The 21,698-nt window shown below is 38.1% G+C and overlaps 3 protein-coding genes across 3 annotated transcripts; 2 read left to right on the top strand and 1 right to left on the bottom strand.

Moving 5' to 3' along the window:
• Positions 1-9,461: 9,461 nt before the first annotated feature.
• Positions 9,462-12,577, top strand: LOC141633660 (uncharacterized). The gene is made up of 4 exons (XM_074446090.1): positions 9,462-9,786; positions 9,880-9,972; positions 11,207-11,303; positions 12,163-12,577. The coding sequence occupies exons 1-4, from the start codon at positions 9,555-9,557 to the stop codon at positions 12,233-12,235; spliced, it is 495 nt and encodes a 164-aa protein (XP_074302191.1). The 5' UTR covers positions 9,462-9,554; the 3' UTR covers positions 12,236-12,577.
• An 84-nt stretch (positions 12,578-12,661) lies between these two features.
• Positions 12,662-13,889, bottom strand: LOC141633661 (uncharacterized). Its single transcript, XM_074446091.1, has 2 exons — positions 13,736-13,889; positions 12,662-13,167 (listed from the first exon to the last, which is right to left on the bottom strand). The coding sequence occupies exons 1-2, from the start codon at positions 13,776-13,778 to the stop codon at positions 12,917-12,919; spliced, it is 294 nt and encodes a 97-aa protein (XP_074302192.1). The 5' UTR covers positions 13,779-13,889; the 3' UTR covers positions 12,662-12,916.
• A 2,728-nt stretch (positions 13,890-16,617) lies between these two features.
• LOC141633656 (coatomer subunit zeta-3-like) lies at positions 16,618-21,011 on the top strand. The gene is made up of 6 exons (XM_074446088.1): positions 16,618-16,782; positions 17,558-17,717; positions 19,195-19,342; positions 19,441-19,518; positions 20,015-20,099; positions 20,652-21,011. Exons 1-6 carry the CDS (start codon positions 16,771-16,773, stop codon positions 20,703-20,705), a joined length of 537 nt encoding a protein of 178 aa, XP_074302189.1. The 5' UTR covers positions 16,618-16,770; the 3' UTR covers positions 20,706-21,011.
• Positions 21,012-21,698: the final 687 nt, after the last annotated feature.

Here is a 21,698-nt window from a genome sequence, read left to right as displayed (position 1 = left end):
GGGCAAGGGAAAAGCACAAAAAAATAAAAGTAAAGGGGAAAATACTTACTGTGTGACTGTATCTCTTCCTTTGCGGTGCCAAATAAACTTCACAAGGTCGTCTTCAAAATAAGGTAGACGCCGGTAGCCCCTGTCAAATATTAATAAGATGACTTAAGACTGTGATTCACAAATCGAGATCTTTGATTCACATAATAAGACCCACGATTCAGAAATTAAGAACAACAGATAAAACCAATAATAACATCTAAGATTCACAAAACATGATTAACAAGGGAATGGGTCATACATAGGCACACAATTCCACTCTTACGCACTTCGTTCGACAAAGTAGCTTTCAACATGTTGTCACCGGAGGTCATAATTGAAGGCATAACTTCAATGCATAGCGTTTGAGTTGACTTACCTATAAATGCAAAACAAAAAGTCCTTATAATTATTCCAAAGTTCGAACTGTCCCAGGTTTCAGAAAATTAACTCGGCTCGACAAATCTAACTCTCGGGTTCACAAGGTTAAGTAAAGGTATCTTACAAAAGTTATAATTAAAGGACGATCGTTTTGTTCCCTTTGTAATGCTCCAACAGGTGAAACAAATAGACGCCGGTATCCATTTCACCGGACTTCAAAATTGAAGGAGGGATAAACAACTCAGGCATCATGTCGCCCACTCTGCGAATCTTGGTGAAACCCAATTAATGAGCATGTCTTTCGCACGCACAGACACAACCTAAATTAGCACTTAATTATGTGGATGTGTTACATGCTTGTCAAACACTTTGATCGTGAATTCACGAAAAAAAAAGTAAATTCACATGACTTTGCATAACCGAGAAATGGAGGAAAAGACGCACCGTAGGTTGCACATAATCAGAATAGTTAACATCTACTCCATTCATAGGGTGTATGACTGTCAATTTATTCCATCGAAGGTCGAAACAAAAGAAGAACGGTGGGCATGATGTAGACATGATTGGAGTGCAAATCTGAAAACAAGACAAGATGAAATGAAAAGAAGAACATAAAGATGAAAATAGGTTTCACAAAACATAATAACACCAAACCAAAACTTACTAATTGAACTGAAGAAACATCAATATTTTCCAGACAACCCGAGGGGGGGGGGGGGGGGAACTAACACCGTCATTGGAGTATGGAACAAATAAACGAACAGGAGAATCCGGTGATTTCAACTTCTCATTATTGTTTAGGATCTCACACCAAATATTTCTGACTTGAGAACATACTCGATCACCTTCGGGTATAGTCCTCAACATGCTCCTTGTCAATCTCTCGAGTGTTACTTTGAAAAAGAATATCCGCACTCAACAATCAAAACAATCGATTCGCAAAACAAGCCGTCGATTCGCAAAAAAGAGTCTATTGGATTCACAATATAAGCCCTACGATTTATAAATTATCTGATTCACAAAATGAGACCTGAGATTTACAAAACAAGTTCATAGTCAAATACCTCTGTCCTACTGTTGAGCAAAGCCCGAAATCCAACAGTATTTTCTCCTCCCTATTAAAAAGGAGTAATAACACTGATGTTTCTTCGGAGATACGGAGATCGATAGGCAGCAGCTGGAATTATCTCTCTTCTAGGACGCACAATGGCAGGAGTATTGACATCAACATTATTGACATCAACATTATTGACATCAACATTATTGACATCAACATGATCAGAAACTGATGGTACCGGGAATGTAGGAAATCTGGTTCCCTCATCCTCTTCCCTCGACTTTCGATCTATTCTTTCCTCGCCTTTTATGCTTTCCTCACCTGGTCCCTCTTCTTACGCTTTCGGCACGGACGGTGGTTTCATCACGACAAAGCGGTTTCCACGACGACGCGAATATGCGGTGAGTGACCAATGGTTTTTCAGGCAATTGCTCAGATTCTTCCACACACAGTTTCGGAGATGGTGGACGGACGACTGGAATCATTGGAGTATCAGGTAAATCAATAACAATTGGGGTTTCGGCTAGTTCGATAACTGGTGTTGGTGTTGGCTGGGACTGAGGATCAATAGAAGATCTGTCTTCTTGAGGAAGACAAAAAATGATCGTCGTCGCAGCGACCTCCACCGTGGGCAATCTGCTGCGGTTGGCAATCTTGGTTTCTGACGTTTCGAATGGGTTTGCTTGTCACTTTGGGATCCGGTGGACGAATCGGTACAAAAGTGTCATCCATAATTTCCAATGCCGCACGTAAATCAGCGTCGGACCATCCACCCATCCTGTCCACATCGTCATTAACAACGTGCTCATTCTCCACAACATTCGCTGCAATGGATAACGTGTTTTCAACGATATTATTGACCACGTTGTCCAAATTCAGTTCACCGTCCTCATCCTTCTTAGCATCCTCATTATTACCTATCTCTATATTTTCCTCCTTATTCCCATCATCGGCATTTTCTTCATCCCCAACATTCTCATCAAACTCATCCTGTTGGGATGAAATATACCCGTCCGCAATACCATTAACGGCTGCCACCATAGTAGAAACCACTCTTTGAGGAAGGTAGCTTGATCGTAGCTTGAATAGCAAGAGATCTGCAGCTAGCGAAAAGCTGCAGTGCATTGCCTTTGGGGCTTGACAAGTTTGTGAACAATCTCACACTTCCGTCACTAAGGCCATCAGTTTCCTTGTCACCACAATGTGGAATATCAGACCCTATATCTGGTTTGCCTTCTTCGTGGTATTGAATGGTTGATTTGGACTGAACATGCTCAATCTTTGTGACCGGTGGCTGAGGTGCGGGTGCGAGTGTGTGGTAGCTCATGACAAGGGGAGGCTCCACAAAACCTTGACCGAAACCTTTATTTGCCTTCAACTCCTGTTTAATTCTTTTTGTAATTTTTTCTTTCGTCCAATTACAACAAGTTGGAAACTTTCTTATGACCAATCTTGATTTGTAGACGAAACGGTCCAAGTAAATGTACACGAGCACCATAATGGGTCCACCAAAAAAATTATCTCCTTTCAAGCGTTTGACATCTCTCCACTCCTCCTTTTGCCAAGACTCAACTTGGTCAGCCAACTTCTGTTTGATGAAATTGCACCAATTGAATTCTGGAATCAGTGAAGTATCACCTAAACTTTTTAAAATCCTCAAACTTGCGCGATTTCCTTGCACACCACCCAACAGAGACGAGAATATGTAAACGATGAAATTTCGTTTAAAGTCATCTCCACCATCTTTCTGCATGGATAATTTGTTCAAGACGTGGTGATCATCGATATATTTGTGTGGATATTGCTTTCGGAAGTTTTCCAACGTAGCTAAATAAGCAGGACACTTATCCACATGTGACGCTTCCTCAACAGGTCTTGAACCCATTGGAATGCTCATGCAAAGATGGATGTCCTCCTCTAATACGGGGAGTTTTTGTCAAATAACCATCCCTTTTTTGGGTTGTAATTTGACACTAGCCAATAAGCAAGGTCCCCGGGAACCTTGTCTGTTTCAATCATTAACAGACCGCCAAAGCCCATGTCTTTTATAGCTTGAATCTCTTTGATCGCTCGGTGGATTTTTCGTATCTTTCGAGAAAGTTGTACAACCCTTTTGGCGACATTCGAGTCCTCACCGTAGGCGAGTCCCTTTGTACGCACCCTCTTTTTTTTTTCTTTGGCGGAGGAGCGGCGACTTGCTCAACAATGCACAGTGCGAAGCGCTTGCTTGCACAACCGCTTTGTGATGGTCGCTTCATCTTGTAGCCTGTTTCACAATAATCATCTTTAGCGTCACAAAATAAGCTGAAAGGATACACAAAAATAAGAACTAAGATTTATATAGTCTATTTTGGGGGGATAGGACCTGAGATTCACAAACTAACTTTCCAGTTTTCACGAAATAACCTCAATGATTCTTTTCAATAAGGCATAAGATTTATATAGTCTGAATGTGAGGAGAAGACCTGAGATTCACAAAATAACTCCCCAGTTTCACAAATTAACCTCTATGATTCACAAAATAAGGCATAAAATTTATATAGTCTGAATCCAGGGATAAGACCTGAGATGCACAAAATAAACCCCCAGTTTCACAAAATAAGCTATAGGATTCAAAAATAAACTATATGATTTATAGTCTGAAACTGTTCTTGATCCAACGCCAAGACTAAAAGACACCCTAGGAGGGGACGGGTGAACCCTTTTTGGGGGACGGGGTTAACAGTAGGGGCCGGGTGTCCTAAAACGGGACAGGAAAGGGTTTAGGGTTGGGTTACGCGGATCCGCTACTGCGGATCCGCCTAACCCAACCCTAAACCCTTTCCCTTGTACATAGTCATTCGACCAACGCCAAGACCAAAAGACACCCTAGGAGGGGACGGGTGAACCCTTTTTGGGGGACGAGGTTAACAAAGAGGGGCGGGTGTCCTAAAGCGGGACGGGGAAAGGGTTTAGGGTTGGGTTACGCGGATCCGCATCGCGGATCCGCCTAACCCAACCCTAAACCCTTTCCCTTGTACATAGTCATTCGACCAACGCCAAGACCAAAAGACACCCTAGGAGGGACGGGTGAACCCTTTTTGGGGGACGAGGTTAATAGTAGGGGCCGGGTGTCCTAAAACGGGACGGGAAAGGGTTTAGGGTTGGATTAAGCGGATCTGCCTAATCCAACCCTAAACCCTTTCCCTTGTACATAGTCATTCGACCAACGCCAAGACCAAAAGACACCCTAGGAGGGGACGGGTGAACCCTTTTTGGGGACGGGGTTAACGATAGGGGCGGGTGTCCTAAAGCGGGACGGGGAAAGGGTTTAGGGTTGGGTTACGCGGATCCGCTACTGCGGATCCGCCTAACCCAACCCTAAACCCTTTCCCTTGTACATAGTCATTCGACCAACGCCAAGACCAAAAGACACCCTAGGAGGGGACGGGTGAACCCTTTTTGGGGGACGAGGTTAACGATAGAGGGGGGTGTCCTAAAGCGCGGGACGGGGAAAGGGTTTAGGGTTGGATTAGGCGGATCCGCCTAATCCAACCCTAAACCCTTTCCCTTGTACATAGTCATTCGACCAACGCCAAGACCAAAAGACACCCTAGGAGGGGACGGGTCGACCCTTTTTGGGGGACGAGGTTAACAGTAGGGGGCCGGAAATGTCAACGGGGCATGAAGTTATTATTGAAGTTATTATTGAAATTGTCATTCGAAGTTATTATGAAACAATAGGGAACGCAAGGATTCACAAAAAACAAAGAACACAAAGCAAACTTCATTAATAAAACATAGTAGTCATACATTATATTTATAAACTATCGACAATAGAACACGGCAAACAAGATAGCAACGTTCAATGCCGAAAATTACAAAGATAGTATTTTAGGAAAAGGGATGCAAATGTAGGCTATAGGTCCATAATAGAAGGTAAATCAATAGAACATGCATCTATACAATTGCGAAATAAGTTGACAGCAATAGCAATTGCAGTGGCTCGTTCAGTAGACATCACTGGAGGTAAAGAACGTAACTTCTCATAAATTGTAGCGCGATCAATAGCATTCAGAAGGTTCATGGCACTTGGATGGTTATATTGGTGAAAATGAAGGATGAATTTAGCGACATATTATCGATCAAAGCAAACATTTGCACGTTTGGAATATTAGGTTAGCACCCCTATGAATAATTAGAATACCCTCCACATGGTTGATTTCAAGAGAAAGCCAATATGCGGCGGTTACAGGAGCATTGGGATGAATAAGAAATAATCGAGACCAATTCCGACACACAATAGCCATATTTGCCTTGTCTTCAAAGGCATCAAGTTTAGAAAATATATTATGCATAACTCCTTGAATATTGAAAACAGGATGTTGTGAGTGATAGCGAGGGGAAGATAATTTAACCGCCAAATCGGCTTCCTTAAAAGACAAACCGATTGCGTTTTGTTTTTTTGAGACATAAGTTGCACGAAATGACGATTCGTCTTCTTCAAAAGCATTCACGACACACCCTTTGCACCAAGACTCCATAATTCACTAAAAATAATAATAGGAACGCATAGTAGGTGAGTAACTAAATGAATAAGTTTCACAATGGCAGATCTAGGTTTCACAACAACTACTCCAAGATTCACAAAATCAAGTATAGGATTCACGTAATTATGAATCAACATTACAAAGATCGAGAGACAGTAACATAATCTCATCAAGTGCATGCCAGCTAAATTATTATGAAAGTTGTATTCGAAGTTATTATGAAAGATAGATGCTCGAGGATTGACAAAATAAAAGGAAAATAAACTTGATTAATAGAACACAGTATTCATACATTATGTTGATACAACATCCAAAATAGAAAACTACTGATTACATATTTATACAAGGGTGCCTTAGCAAGTATACAAAAGTAAGATTAAATACCAACGGTGATAGACCTAAGTACACCGACCGACAACTAAACATAATAGGTTCATTTGAAATATAATTTAGTAGCTACATCCCTATCACGCGAGGGTACAACTTTAAGTCCTACAACTGTGTTCATAAGGTATTACTGTCCTCATATTATTGCTGTGCTTGTACAATTCCTTGTGTTATATTATAAGGGCATTGTAGGCAAGTTTTCTTTAGATGTACAAGAAAGCAAATATATCAAAGATGAAGATGAGGACGATGAAGATAATCGATCCCTCCAAAACAAGTCTTTCTCATGGCATATATGTTCTGCCATATCCCACCATTTGGTGTTGCTCATTTAGCTAGGAAACCGTCACAACTAGAAGGCCGGGCTAAATGAGCAACACAAATGTTGGGATATGGCAGAAAATATAGGTCGTGAGAAAGGCTTGTTTGTAGGGATCGATCTTCATCGTTATCATCTTCATCTATGATACATATTCTTTCTACTAGTACATGGAAAGAAAGGTAACCTAAAATTCCGTTTTAATAAAACCCAAGGAATTGTACAGATGAGGCAGAGTTTGAGCATAGTAATACCTTAAGAACACATTTGTAAGACTTAAAAGTGTACCCTTGCGTGATAGGGAATGTAGCTACTAAATTATATTTCAAATGAACAGTACTAGTCTATCCCTACGAGTCAAAGCAAGCTGTCGGCAAGATAGCATATCCATTTAATGAGCTCAAACTCTGCCTCTTCAAAGATATCGACTACCCGACCCGTACACCAAGTGTCTATAGTTGGCAATGTATACGCAGACAGGAGCAATTGACCTAGGCATATAAATAACTAAAACAGTTCAGACAAAAATAAATGAAAATAACTAAAACATAATAAGTAATACATTTCATACACATACACAAAATGTCATATCAAAACAAGGTAAAGCATTCAGATGAAGTTTTACAAATGACCAACTATGGACAAAGTGGTCTATAGGTTTCGCAAGATAAGGTCTATGCTTCAGACAAGCATTCACATAAACTCATCATAAAAAGATTACAATCATGAGGCAGGTTTAACTTCCTGCATTATAATGAGAATGATTCACAAAATATTCCACCAGATTCATAAAATATTCCACCAGATTCACAAAAACGACTCCAAAATTCACAAAATTAACTCAGGTTTAACAACAACACATCAGTCCAATATTCACAATATCACCTCCAAGTTTCATGATACAAAAACACAGAACTATATCGACAATGCAGAATCAACAGAGCACCACAACAACAACAACAACAACAAAAGCACAATATTAACAAAAACGAAACATATTAAGCAATGAACAATGAGAAAAACCTAATAAACAAAAATTGACGAAGTAAGTATTGAAGAGAGCGAACAGGACATACAAATAGTAGATCGAAAATGCTCCGAAATTGATTTTGTTGCGTTAAGATCTTGATCGGATAATTCTTCGAGGATGATTAAAACCTGCATTATAATGAAAATGATTTAGTATTACATTATCGAAAAAAATAGTAGATTGAAAAGCGTCTGAAAATAGTAGATCTACAATAATTGATCGAAAATGAAGAAAAATAGTGATACGAATGAGAAGATCACATACCTAGATCCGAAAAAGGACGACCGAAACGAGAGATGAGCGATGATGACGATCGCGATCAAAATATCGAGATGATGAAGCTGCGTGTGATTGGCGATGATGAACGGCGTGTAATTCGGGTGATGATGAACGAAGTTAATCGCAAATCGTAGTTGAGTGTTGAGAGTGAAGAGAGTAAATGAGTGAAAGAGAGAGAGAGAGAGAGAGAGAGAGAGAGAGAGAGAGAGAGAGAGTAAAATGTCGTAAATGAGAGAATTGGCTGGCATTTGCTTTGAGTGTATGATTAAATAGGGACACGTGGCAGCATCTGGAGTATCTTTAGTTATTAGATCTGACGGTTTAGAAGGTGTACAGCCGCCTCACCCTAAGAAGGGTGTCTCACATGATTCAATCTCTCTCTCTCTCTCTCTCTCTCTCTCTCTCTCTATATATATATATATATATATATATATTACTAGTAGATAATCTCAAATAAAAAAGCACATATATTGTGTCAAATATCAATGGGTTGGAAAGTTTCAGCAACAAATTTTGAATATCAATTTTGTTCAAATAACGATAATTTATTTCATAATCTCATCTTTGTTTTCGTAATTGAAACAAAAAATTAAAATATTTGTCTTCATAATTCAAACTATTTATATTTTTTAAAAAAGACATGTCAATTGGTTGGAAAGTTTCAGCAACAAATTTTGGATATCAATTTTGTTCAAATAACGATAATTTATTTCATAATCTCATATTTGTTTTCGTAATTGAAACAAAAATTAAAATATTTGTATTCGTAATTCAAAATATTTACGAGTATATTTTTTAAAAAAGACGTAATTGTCTAATACTATATATCGTAATTTGTGCAAGAATTTGTTACACATTTATACTCAAAGTTAAACATTGGTTTTCAATTTTACGTTTAAAAATAAATGTCAAAATTCTAATAAAACATAATTATTTTGTTGGTTAATTCGTACTAATTACTGAGTTGCTTTTTTTCATAGGGACGATACATTGGAGAACGAAGACGATATGTAGAAGTGAAATAATAGGATTGATTAAACAAATATATATTGAAGACTAACTACAAGATTGACGACATCAACGTGAATGACTAATGTTTCATTTTTTTTTTCAAATGTATGATTTATATTGGTATTTGTTGGATTTTTTCATCATTTTATTTGAAAAAATAGCACTCTTCACCTACTTGACTTATTTAATTTATCGATTTTGATCTTTACGTTAACATGTCAATGCCCGTTATTTAAGTACACGATCTATCATCAATTATTCATGGGCGATCTTACAATTTCTAGAAACACTAAAAATATCACACTAAAAATAAAACATTCCGTGAATTTCACGGGTCACAAAACTAGTTTTAATTTGAAAAAACTAAAAAGCTTTTTAAACTCGTCGCAAAATTCACTATTTGACGAAGTGTTGGGCCAGACCAATAAATGGGCCGTTGGCTTCTCACTCAGTCACTCCCACACACACCGGACCATAACAACACTCACTTTCCCTTCCCTCTCTTCCGATCAATTCTCAATCATTCCCACAACAATGGCGGCCAAAACCCTAATTCGCACCGGAACATCCTTCGCAACTCGGTTTCTCAACTCACCAACCCTACCATCTTCGAGTTCAACTCACCAAACCCTAATTTCGACATCAAAGCTCTTTCTTTCACCTTCACTCTCTAATTCTCCCCTCTTTCCTTTCTTCCCTAATTCCACCCAAAACGACGCTGTTTCATGCAACACCTTGCCTTCCTTGCATTTTCCGCTACCCGATGGTATGCACATACACATTGCTCCCCCGATTAATTTAATTAAATTAATTGAAAGTCAATTTAATTTAATTTAACTGTGTTTTTTGAATGATTTAGGTAAAGTGAAGGAGGTTGAGAATAATGCATTGGAAATTGTGAAGAATTTTTACCCTTTTGGTCATCCTGATCTTGATTTCTTCTTACCCGAAGGTAATTAATTATAGTTCTGCATTTTTGTACTCCTTCCATCTCAATCATTTGTTTACTTTCGATAAATATCTGTGTGTGAGAATAGAATGGTGAATAATTGATTGGGATGAAGAGAGTAGATGATTATGAAGACGTTTGTTTTGTTTGGAAGCAGTGGGTTTCCCAGGGTAAAAAATTTAGATGTTAGATTGAGTCATTTCGTAGAATGGTAGGATTTCTTTGGCCGAGATGTTAACAGAAGCGAGGATGATCAATTGATCATAGCAGCTGAAAACTCGGTTGGTCATTGGGTTGTAGTAATATGGTCAGAATATGACCTTGGGGTTTCTGAATTGTAAGGGATGCGGGTATGTGTGGGGATTACCGGGATATATAGTGTTGGGTGCAGTTTTGATATGATATAAAATGTCTGTTTGGAAGGTTATTTAGGGACTGAAGATGCGGTGTGTTATGATCAGAGTGTGTGTGAGATGATTCATCAATATCCGAATGGTGGCTTGCCCGTCAGCTAGTGACTAGAAAACTGGAAACTAACATGTATGGATTAATTCTTTTAAGAATGTTCGCTTGTGAATAAAGGTTGTTAATCTGATGGATTTTATCCTGGTGGAGATATTTGTGGGTGGATTTCGGGGAGCTTGTCTGATTTGTTGCTCACACGGGTGTGTCCAAGTGTCGGGTTCGGCCATTTTTATGGAAAATATGCATGTCCGAAGTGTCACACCCTTGTCAGAGTGTTGAGTGTCGGACACGGGTACGTGGGGGAATCAGAAGAGTCGGGGTAACATATGTGTTTGAGCTTTTTTTTTTTACAGTGTATTCATTCAACCCCTTTTCTTCGTCATAAGCACGCCGAATCTTTGAGACACTGTGGTAATGTTTGTTTGCTTGTTTGTTGTATATGGAATTGTTTCTTACATTCCGGTGTTGCTGTATGTGATTATTTCTGCCAACTTCTGTTTTAAAAGTTGGATTTCGTTTAATTACATGCATAATTTAGGTTTGCTAGTGGTCTTGTTTGAACGAAATTTGCGATCATGCCTTGTTATATATAATCCCAAGGGATCATTACTTACTATTTTAGAAATTAAATCAAAGTTGACTCTGATTAATATCAATCAAAGTTGACACTCCCATGTACGTAAATCACATTTCAGTTACCTATCTATTTGCTTGCGAACTATATTGATATAAACGGCCTCTGATTTTAAAACCTAGTTTTTGTTCTGTGCAGCGGATGATTCTTCAAGTGATTCAATGATCTTATTTCCCAAACGAACCTTTCAGCCTAGCACCCTCCGGCGTAAGAGGAATCATGGTTTTTTTGCACGGTAAATATCTTCGCGTGTGGATTATGAACAAAGCTGAGTGTTTGGTTTGAGTGGCATTTTCTTGTTCAAGTATGTGCTCGTAAAGGCCCATTGTTCAAAAAGCATTGGCAAACTGTTGCAGGCTTGATTTTTTCCTCGTATCTGTACTGGCTTTTATCAAATTATCTTTCCTATCAAATCTGTAGATTTTTTGGTCCCCATCAGAGTGGGAGCCTCTTTTGGGGAAATTGGGGCATAATTTACGCTTTTACAGGGTCATAATATAAACATTTTGAAGTGTAGGGCGTTGATGATGGATGTAGATAATCTTTTGGTAGTTTGGATAGACGAATGTAGGAGGGGAAGGTTGTGAAAAGGTTGAGACTGGAGAGTGAGGACTCATTAAGTGTTGAGACAAAATTAGTTCAGGATGATGATGGCGGCATCCTAGACACAGGGATAGAGTGTGAGAAGCACAAAATATAGAAAGGGAAGATACTGAGAAGACTGTCATGATTTTTTAGATTTAGGCTGCTGACATCGAATAACAGCCTAATAATAATCAAGTTTTTTTTATGGTTGTCCTGTTTTGCATTTACAATGCAATGACCGAAATATTGGCAGCGACGACCGGTTTGAGATGAAGTCTCAAAACAGATCTTAATATCATGGTAGATTTCCTTATCAAATCTCTCCAATATTATATTTGGAAGGATTATCTTCTATTTTGAGGAAGAGATTATCAATCCGTCCATTTTTCTCCCCTCCCCATGTAAATCGGTAACTATATAAAAAGTTCCTGTTTCTATCCCATTCCCCTCTTTCCCGCATTTCTTTCAATCCAGACACACTCTGAAGCTCTTACTATTTATCTTTGCAGGAAAGCTACTAAGGGTGGTCGGAGAGTGATTGCTCGGAGAATTGCCAAGGGGCGTCATAGGGTCACTGCATAGGATCTCGTGGACACAAGATTTTAGAACAAGAAATTGCCAAAATCTGGAGTTGTATGTGGCCTCTTTATGTATACGTTGGTTCCTGGTGATGTCAAACCTTCGTTCGCTCTTTTGACTTTTCTTGTTGGTGCATTACGGATCACTCATAAAATCCATGCCGCGGGATTGGTATGCATATTACTCCGTATAAGTTTCCATTAGAGATTTTAGAGTAAGGATTTTTGTACTTAGATTTTCCTAATCTATTTTCCCTTCGCTGAATTTGAAAAAGGTCGTATTAATAGGAGCTACCCTTCAAGTTCACCTGTCGTTCTTTGTTATTCATGCACTCGCGATGAATTTACTTCGACCTATTTTCATATAGCAAGTCTTCATGGTCTATAGGAAAACATGATGGAACATTTCAATTTACGAGTTGCTTGTCTATAGTAGAATTACTGTGCAGCTTCTTTGAACAACTCGGGAAAACAAAACCTTGCGGATGTACACAGTTGATGTGTTGCGTCTTATTGCTCCAAGAAGAAAGACAAAGGTAGTGAATTTGCAGAAAAACACAGGAATTAAACGTTGGATAGTCTCGAGTTGTTCAAGGATGGTATTAACATAACCAAAGGAAACAAGGTCACAACACAGATTAGAGATACAAGAACTACTACAGACTCTTTCCAAGGATAGTCTGTCTTATTTGCTATCTTCGGAGTCCTTTTTAGGAAGGATTGCTTCAAAAACGGCCTCGACCTCTTCCTTGGCGCGCTGAAACACATTCGGGCCTTTAACTGCTTCAGGAGGGGTATTCTCATCAATGTCGTCACTTGTCCCGTGTGTTTCTTCATCGTGATGATCAGGTGACTTATTATGGAGAGAGGCTGCTAATGCTTCTATCCCTTCCTGATCTCCGTCTTTCACGTCCGCAGACTTCTTCACCTCTTCATCTGTTAGATATGTCACGAAACCAAGCCAATGTTTTCAAAGCAAATCGTTCCTATTCTGTACATACAAACGCATATATATTTCCGTTTTCAGTTCTAGTATTCAGATGCCTGTAAGATATTCAGATATTGTGTGGTTCATGATAAGAGAAAGAAACCATTCCTATTCTGAACATACAAACGCATATATATCTCCGTTTTCATTGGTACTTGATTTGATTGCGAGACGGAAAATTGAATCGTGCACATCATTAATAACGCCAAAATGCAGAGACTGGAAATTGCTACGAGAAAGAACTAATTTGATCCGTTTCAAAATTTGTTTAACAAGATTCACTAGAAAACATCACAAACATGAAATTAAAAAATAAAATACAACAATAAAACATATACGTCCTCCATCCTCCATATCATTTGTTTATCATTTTCATTTTCAGTGATGTGATGTGTATTTTAATAAAAATAAATAAATGATTGGAACGGAAGGAGTATCAAGCTGAAACTCCCTAGTTTTTCTTCTTATGTAAGGCTGCCTACGCAATAATTTTTTATACTCAGTAATAGTACATACCAGGATTAAGGGTGGATGGATTTGATGCAGGATGGTCTGCCATTAAAGGAAGGCAAGATTACAATAATAATACCCAGATACCCTTATAATTTGGTAATAATCCTACAATGAAGGATAGCTTAGTAATTTCTTTTTTTTTTTTTTTTTTAGATTGAGCATTGAAAAGACGATAATAGAATGTAAACTTTATGCAATTGGTCTCCCTTGTAACGGGTTACCATTTGTGGCGGATATTTTGTGAGTTAAAATGGTAACAAAATGGGTTAGTGGAGAAAGGGAACCACATGAATAGTATTGCAGAGAGAGAAAAAGTGGGTACTTTGTGAGGTAAAATGGTATTCGTCACTCAAGAGTGACGGATATGTACCGTCACAAACAAGAATTTGTGTTTATACAATCTTGATAATTTTTTTTTTTTTTTTTTTTTTTGGTGACAGGTGGATAAAACTCACTTCCTAGCTCGATTGACTAGATCATGAGCAACAGTATCACAAGTTCTTGAAATAAAAGAAAAACTAATACAATGAAATTCCTTAGCTATTCGAGAAATATCTTTGAGAATAGTACTTGTCATGTGGTTGCTTGATTTTCCATCGATAATTTGCCGTAAGATACGAAGACAGTCAGACCCAATCAAAACATGCAGTAGCTTGTTCCGTATAGCCCATTCCATAGCCTGTAAAATAGCTTTACCTTCCACTTGTTCCGCAGATTGTGCAAAAGTCAATCTAAGAAGATGCACTACATGTCCATTCGGTGAATAGCAGACCCATCCAATTCCAGTGGTTCGGTTTCTAGCCCAAGATGCATCGACACAAATAAAGTACTTAGGGCAATGATTCTCGCCACCATACAATAAAATTTATTCCCGAGACTTAAGAAACAAGTCAGTATTATGAGATGTTTCATCAATACCCAATTTCTCAAAACCTGGTGGTATATTATCGGTAGAAAGTCTTGTTGCACACACGACTTGATTAAACTGAGCCTCGTAAAATTTACTCGCCCCAACCGCATTGCAGAAAGTTCCGTGAAAGGTATTCTGATTCCAAACCTTCCAAATAGTCCAGAGGGTGGCCATGAAAGAAAGGATCCCCATACTAGAGTCAACAAGCTTTAAAAGATATTGAATCCAATTCACTATCCAACCTTTAACATCCATGTATTCTGCTGGTAGACTTACACTTATTTCGTCAATCTTGATAAATTTAAACCGTCAATTTTTTCTCCAAATCGAATCCTACCCATTAATAAGTAATGGACATAAGGGGGTAATGAAGAGGATTCATACGCCGATTGTTTCATACTCTCGAGTCATGATGAGGGAAAATAGAGCTGAGTACCTCAACGCTAAAGAGATAAAGTACTGGTTCTTATCACTAAAAAAAATTAAAAGTTCAAGTCCTCTTTCTAAGGTTAACTCTGTATAAACCCGATACTACCTATAGATTATAGATTGTAGATCCATGTCAAAAACAACGTTAATAGTTAGAGTAATACTATTACTTTTCTTTTTTACCTTCTCTTTTACAGTTTTGCTATATCCTCTTACAAATTACAATCGATCAAAATATCAATTATTTTATTTCATTCACCTATTTTCTGACCCCACACAAGTATACTATATAGAGCTGGCAAGTCTGACCCGATCCGAACCCGAGCAAACCCGACCCGATAGGACCCGTAAATATTGCGACCCGAAACTGACCCGACCTGCCCCGATGACGACCCGTAACCGGGCACGACCCGATAACCAGTGACCCGAACCCGACGCGATTTTGAGCTGACCCGATGTTGACCCGATTAAATTGATGACCCGACAATTATTAAGCTTAAATTTGATCAAAATAAAAGTGATTTTGTGTTTAGATTGATATTTTTGACTTAGTAATGAAGTAATTAAACCAAATAATAGGTTAAAAACTACTCCCTTCGTACCAGACCAATGGTAACACTTGCCTAATACGGTCGTACCACACTAATGATAACATTTCTTATTTGGTCCACAACATTACCAAATTATCCTTATACCCATTTGACATTTACATAAAATGTCACTACATATCCTACCTACCAACTCACAATTAAACCCACAATTACATACCCCACTTATTTTCTTTCCTCTTTACCCTTTTTTTACCCTCTTTTCTTAACCCCTCCCCCACCCCTTAAAACACCAGATCTGGTGTGGCCGGCGTCGGGCGGTTGTAGTGGTGTGGCCGAGGAAGGTGTTGGTGGTGGTTGGTGGGGTGGGAGTGTTAGTGAAGGTGTTGGTGTGGTGTTTAGTGGTTGAGGATATGGGGTAGCGTGGACAGGCGGCGTCGCTGGTGGTGGTTGTGTCGGCGTCCCTGGCGGTGGTTGTGTCGGTGTGGTGGGTGTAGGGTGTAGGTGGCAGTGGTTGACGGTGTGAGAGGGTGTGGTGGGTGTTGGTGGCAGTGGTGGAAATAAGGAGTAGGAGGAAGAAGGGATTATGGGGTTATGGGCTTACCCAAGGGGGGGAGGGGTAATGATGAGAATGGTTTTGGGGGTAAGGGGGGGTATGGGTTACCCTTTCTTTGTGTCAAACAAACAATAACAAAAGGAATCAACCATTTTTATTCTCTTTCTCTTTCCTTATTCCCCCTAACCAAACGCCCCCTTAATGGTATAAAATTATAGTAATGCGATTAAGTTACCGGACCCGATAATGACCCGACCCAAACCCGACTCGACACATCATTTGACCTGAAATGACCAGACCCGATAACAACCCGAACCCAACCTGACTCGACCCAAAGGAGATGCTGACCCGATATGACCCAAACCCAATATGACCCGACACGACGTGACCCGACTCAAACCCGACTATACTACATACACTAAATTAATCCCCTTGTTAATACAATTAGGACCTCCAAAGTCCAAAGTATAAGCAACAGATCAACATATAATTTCCAAGACAAGTCAAATCCTCGTCGTTTTGCTGAATTTAGCTCCATTGTTGGTCCCTCCTCACCACACTTGAGATCCCTGATCAAATCACCTAAAAAACAAAGATGGTGCAACAAGTAAATTAATCCTTTCTTCCTCTAGATCTTCTGCATTATTACACTATTTACACTGTTATTTAATGATTCAATTGTTTTGATCTGATTTGATTGCATCTTTAACCCTAATTTGGGCTCTCGATTAGTTTATGTTCATACCATTTTGATAGAAATCCCCCAATTATCCAACATATGGTGCAATGATTTCTCTTTTGTGTGATTTAATGTAAGAGATGGCATCTTTTAACCTTAATTTAGGGTTTTTGATTAGTTTATGATTATGCCCTTCCAATTATTCAATGTATCATGTAGTGATTGTTCTTTTGTGTGATTTAATATAAAAGATTGCATCTTTTAATCTTAATTTAGGGTTTTTATGTGCTTATGATCACACCCTTTTCATTAAAAAACCCCCAATTATCTAATGTATTATGCAGTGATTGTTCGTCTGTGTGATTTAATGTAAAAGATTGCATCTTTTAAATTGAATTTGGGTTTTTAATTAGGTTATGTTCATACTTTTTTAATGGAAAATCCCCAATAATTAAATATAATGTGTAGTGGTTTCTATTCTGTGTGATTTAATGTAAAAGGTTGCATCTTTTAATCTTAATTTGGATTTTTAATTTGTTTATGTGAGTTAGTTATTAGTTTGTGGAATAATACAATGTTTGTAATGTGTGATTTGTGTGCTATGTAAGATCTAATCTGAAGGATTGGGGAAAATGTTAGTTGTTTTTGGTAGTTTGTGTTATTTCTTGAATTTTGATGTTTGCAAACAATTAATATTGTGTAGGATTCAACCCCATTAGTGAAAAATATATTGCTGCTCGATTCGGAAGGGAAAAGGGTAGCTGTCAAGTATTACTCGGATGATTGGTCTACTAATGCTGCAAAATTGGCTTATGAGAAGTCGGTTTTCACCAAAACTCAAAAGACCAATGCCAGGACGGAAGGTAGCTTATGATATGAATTTTGTCGCATTACTTGATCATGAAATCTCACTTGGATCATGGTTTCAAATCTTTGTTTGAATACTTGATCTTGAAATCGTTCATCATTGCCTGATCATAGTCATTGTGCTATAAATGCTGCCGTTAATAACTCGGACGCCACATATTTATACCATGATCAGGTTACTTCTTTAAAAAGTAAATGGACTAAAATCTCTTTGAACTTGACTATGAACAAATAGACCAGCTATGAAATCGGTGATTTGAATTATTAAGTATTTCTATTAGCTTCAGGTGTTCTTTTTCCAATTATTTAAAATGACGTGAACAAAGTTCTGTTGAATGTAGTCCTCCGATGATCACATTTTTAGTTATTGGAACCTGGGTTGCCGTAGTTACTCGACCCCCAACACGTCACAAATCTGTTAAGAGTGTATTGGATCATGGCTCTTAAAAATCTACGGAGTACATGATAAACACTCTATAAGAGTGTCCCGCGTACTGAGTGTGGTGTATTCATAACAAATTAGGCCACCTTGATTAGAACCAATAGCAATTCCACATCCATCCTTGGCTCCTTCCCAACTTCAAACCTGAAGGAAAAAGTAGTTGTAGAAATTGTTGAGAGATGTGTAAAAATGGAACTTAAATAACTACTGTAAGTGTCGGTAACGCTCAGTTGCCTTTTTGAGTTGTTGGTCCTTGTATGACCCTGAGTGCATTGTAATGGTAGTTTTATTGATATTATGTATTTTAGTAGGGAAGCTTCTATGTCACATTGTCACGTGATGCTGGACACCCTTGGATTGTTATGGTAGATTGGTAGTTGTATTGCTTTAAGATTCAACACCTGATTTTATGTCGTATCAAATTATCAAGTTTATAACCTTTAATATCGTGGTGATGCAATGAATGACATTAAGACCAGTTCAATTCTTAAACATGTGAATAGTGAGAAACTCCGGAATGATATATATGACTCTCCATACTACGTAGTGCGAAAATTTTCAGAATTGATCGTATATTAAGGATTTATGTGAAATTTTGCCATCTGGCTTAGTAGTATAATCAGAATAATGAAGGAACACTTAGTTTATCTATCTTAAACTGCAGCGGACCGGCACCTAGTCTTATCCTGCGTCAGTTAGTTGAAATCTTATCTTTCTCAAACAACAATTCAACTTTTTCCCTATTTTTAGGCAAAAATCAAGATTACTCATAATAGCTTAAGAGATTAATACTCCAACGGTCTTTTTGTACATGTGCATCGCTCGCACGCTGTCTTTTTATATTTGTGATTCACCTCCTCCGAGTCCTTTAATTTATCTACTCCACTCACTTTCATTTATCAAAAAATGTATAAAATGGAAAATGAGAATTCTTTTGTCCGTTGATAGCCGAAGTTTAATATGAACACTGGTCAAAAGGTGACTAATATGCAGTGTAAAAGTGTTAATGCTTTTCCTATTTGTTCTCGCAGCTGAGATAACTATGTTTGACAACCACATAGTCATCTATAAATTTGTCGAAGACCTCCATTTCTTTGTCACTGGAGGTGATGATGAAAACGAACTTATTTTGGACGCTGTTCTTCAGGGTTTCTTTGATGCTGTCACCCTTTTACTCAGGTAGCTTTTTTATAAGTTGATGGATTCATTCTATTCGTAATCTAACTGATTCTGAATTATGCTTATTGCCATTTGTACTTGGTTTTGTTTCTCTACAGGAACAAGGTTGACAAGAGCGAGGCTCTTGAGAACTTGAATCTTATCCTTTTATGCCTTGATGAGATTGTTGACAGAGGGTAAGAAAATGTCATAACCAATTCTCATATAAATTACATCTTAAATACTGTCAGAAATGTTTTTTGACTAAGCAAAATAAACGTGTTGGATATTGAAGTAGAAACCAAAGCTAGCTAGTTAGTCGTCCCTCTTTCAGATGCCTAAGGCGCTGAGATTATTTTACAGACAGCACCTTCTTAATAGCCTTTATGTTTACAGGTTTTATCATATTGAACCTAGGAAAAGAATTTAGGTCATAAAAGACCATGTTTCCGTGCTTTAAATGGGGAACAAATATTTTACTTAGAATTGGGTACGGCTGTCAGGCACGAGTACATACCGAAGTGCCGAACTCGGCAGAAGTCATAACTCACCTTTAGACTAGATCATCCCCTTGTATATGGATGTTTCAACTGAAAATATTTTGGATCTGTGTTATTGAATGTTTTTTGTGTAGAGCACAAAATATAGACAATTTCTGAACCAGCTCTGGTTTTCTTGCCCTTCTCTTTGCAGGATGATTCTTGAGACAGATGGTAATGTCATTGCTGGCAAAGTTGCGACTAGCAGCGTTGATCAAGCTGCACCCTTATCTGAGCAGGTACTAATATTTTTACCTTTTAGGCATATAATCATAGTTCGCCCATGCCTCCACCTCTGCAATTTATGCGTCATTGTTGGTTGTACTACTGATTGAGAATCACTTTCTCTTGAAACCCCGAATTTCATGAACTGACTGGATTCTGCAAAGTGGTTGATTAGCAACTTGTATTTCTGTTGATTACTTGTCACAGTTAGAAAAGTGCGTCTAAGCATAAGGCTTAGTGAGGCGCTAGCCAAAACGACTCGAGACTCTTTAGCCTTTAGGTGCTCCTTGTATATGCGGTGCAGCTAGCGAGGCGCACAACTATACAACTTCCCTATTTTTCCCCTTATACCACCATTTCTTGTAGGGCACTAATATTATGGAATTACGATTACCTTCCTTTTCATATGCCTGCTTTCTTTCCCATTCCTTATCAAGTACTCCGTACTTTTTAACATGTTTACACAAGATCCGTAAAAGAGGCATTGTTGCACAAAATATTATTTAGAAGAATATACAGTATGATTTTGTTGTAAAAACTGACAGCTTATTTTTTTGTTAATCCAGAGCATATCACAGGCATTCTCTTGGCTCGCGAACACACTGCAAGATCTCTCTTGAGCTGAACATTTTGTGTTCACTTCCATCTCTGGTTTCCATGCTTGCTCGATAAGTGCCTCTTGCCATGGAATTTTGGTCTGATTTTATAGAGATGTTATGATCCATTAGATTTTCTTTGCGGATTTAAACTCTTGTTTGAAAGAGTTTAGGCGCTAGTGCTTTGTCGCCTTTGTGATTATAGAATCTACCTTTCTGCTGATTTCTCTTTGTGAACTATCATTGATATACTTTGTGTAGAACTCATTAAATGTATAATTACAAGATTAAATTCCATTCTTGCAAATCACAATATTACAGTTTCCTTTACATCGGATTGGATTCAACTCTCGGAGTTGATTAGGTATGTTAGAATTTGCGTGATTTTGGGTGGAAAATAATCACTTAGGGGAAGTTGTGATCTATTGAAGAGAAATAATTCTTAGCTTATAGAGTTTATCTAACATCATAAATAAATTTCGTGTTTTTGGTACTCGTCACTCACAAATTCTTACTCCGTATTTATGAATTATGATGCGTCATGAGCTTGTGACGTCTCATTAAAATAATGTTTAAAAAGGGCAGATGGTTGTGACTTGTGAGATGTTACAAGCCACTATCGTCACAAGCAAGAATAACCGTCACTCACAAATTGGCTTTTCACAACCGATTGAAACGAAAATGATCTTGTACATTCCAAATGGTCCAATAGAGATCAAGAGCTACATCGACGTAGTTTTGACGTTTAATTTAGTAGATTTTGTAAAATGGGTAGGTGACTAATCCATGTATTAGTACATGCGCTAATAATAAATAAATAATCTGGTATTAAGGCATGCACGTTTTATTTATTTTTCTGTATGTAAACTTCATGTTCTAAATTTTATATAATAATGCTACAAATAATTGGTGAGAATTGACTAGTAGGAGTACAAAATACAAATGGCATCATAAGTCTAAACAATGTATTGTCCACCCTTGAATTTCGTATGACACTAATGGGTCGCTTGGGTCAAA

Source organism: Silene latifolia, chromosome Y (assembly GCF_048544455.1).
Source record: "Silene latifolia isolate original U9 population chromosome Y, ASM4854445v1, whole genome shotgun sequence".
NCBI lineage: Eukaryota > Viridiplantae > Streptophyta > Magnoliopsida > Caryophyllales > Caryophyllaceae > Silene > Silene latifolia.
Note: the sequence above shows the minus strand (reverse complement) of the source record. Positions and strands in the feature narration are given on the sequence as shown.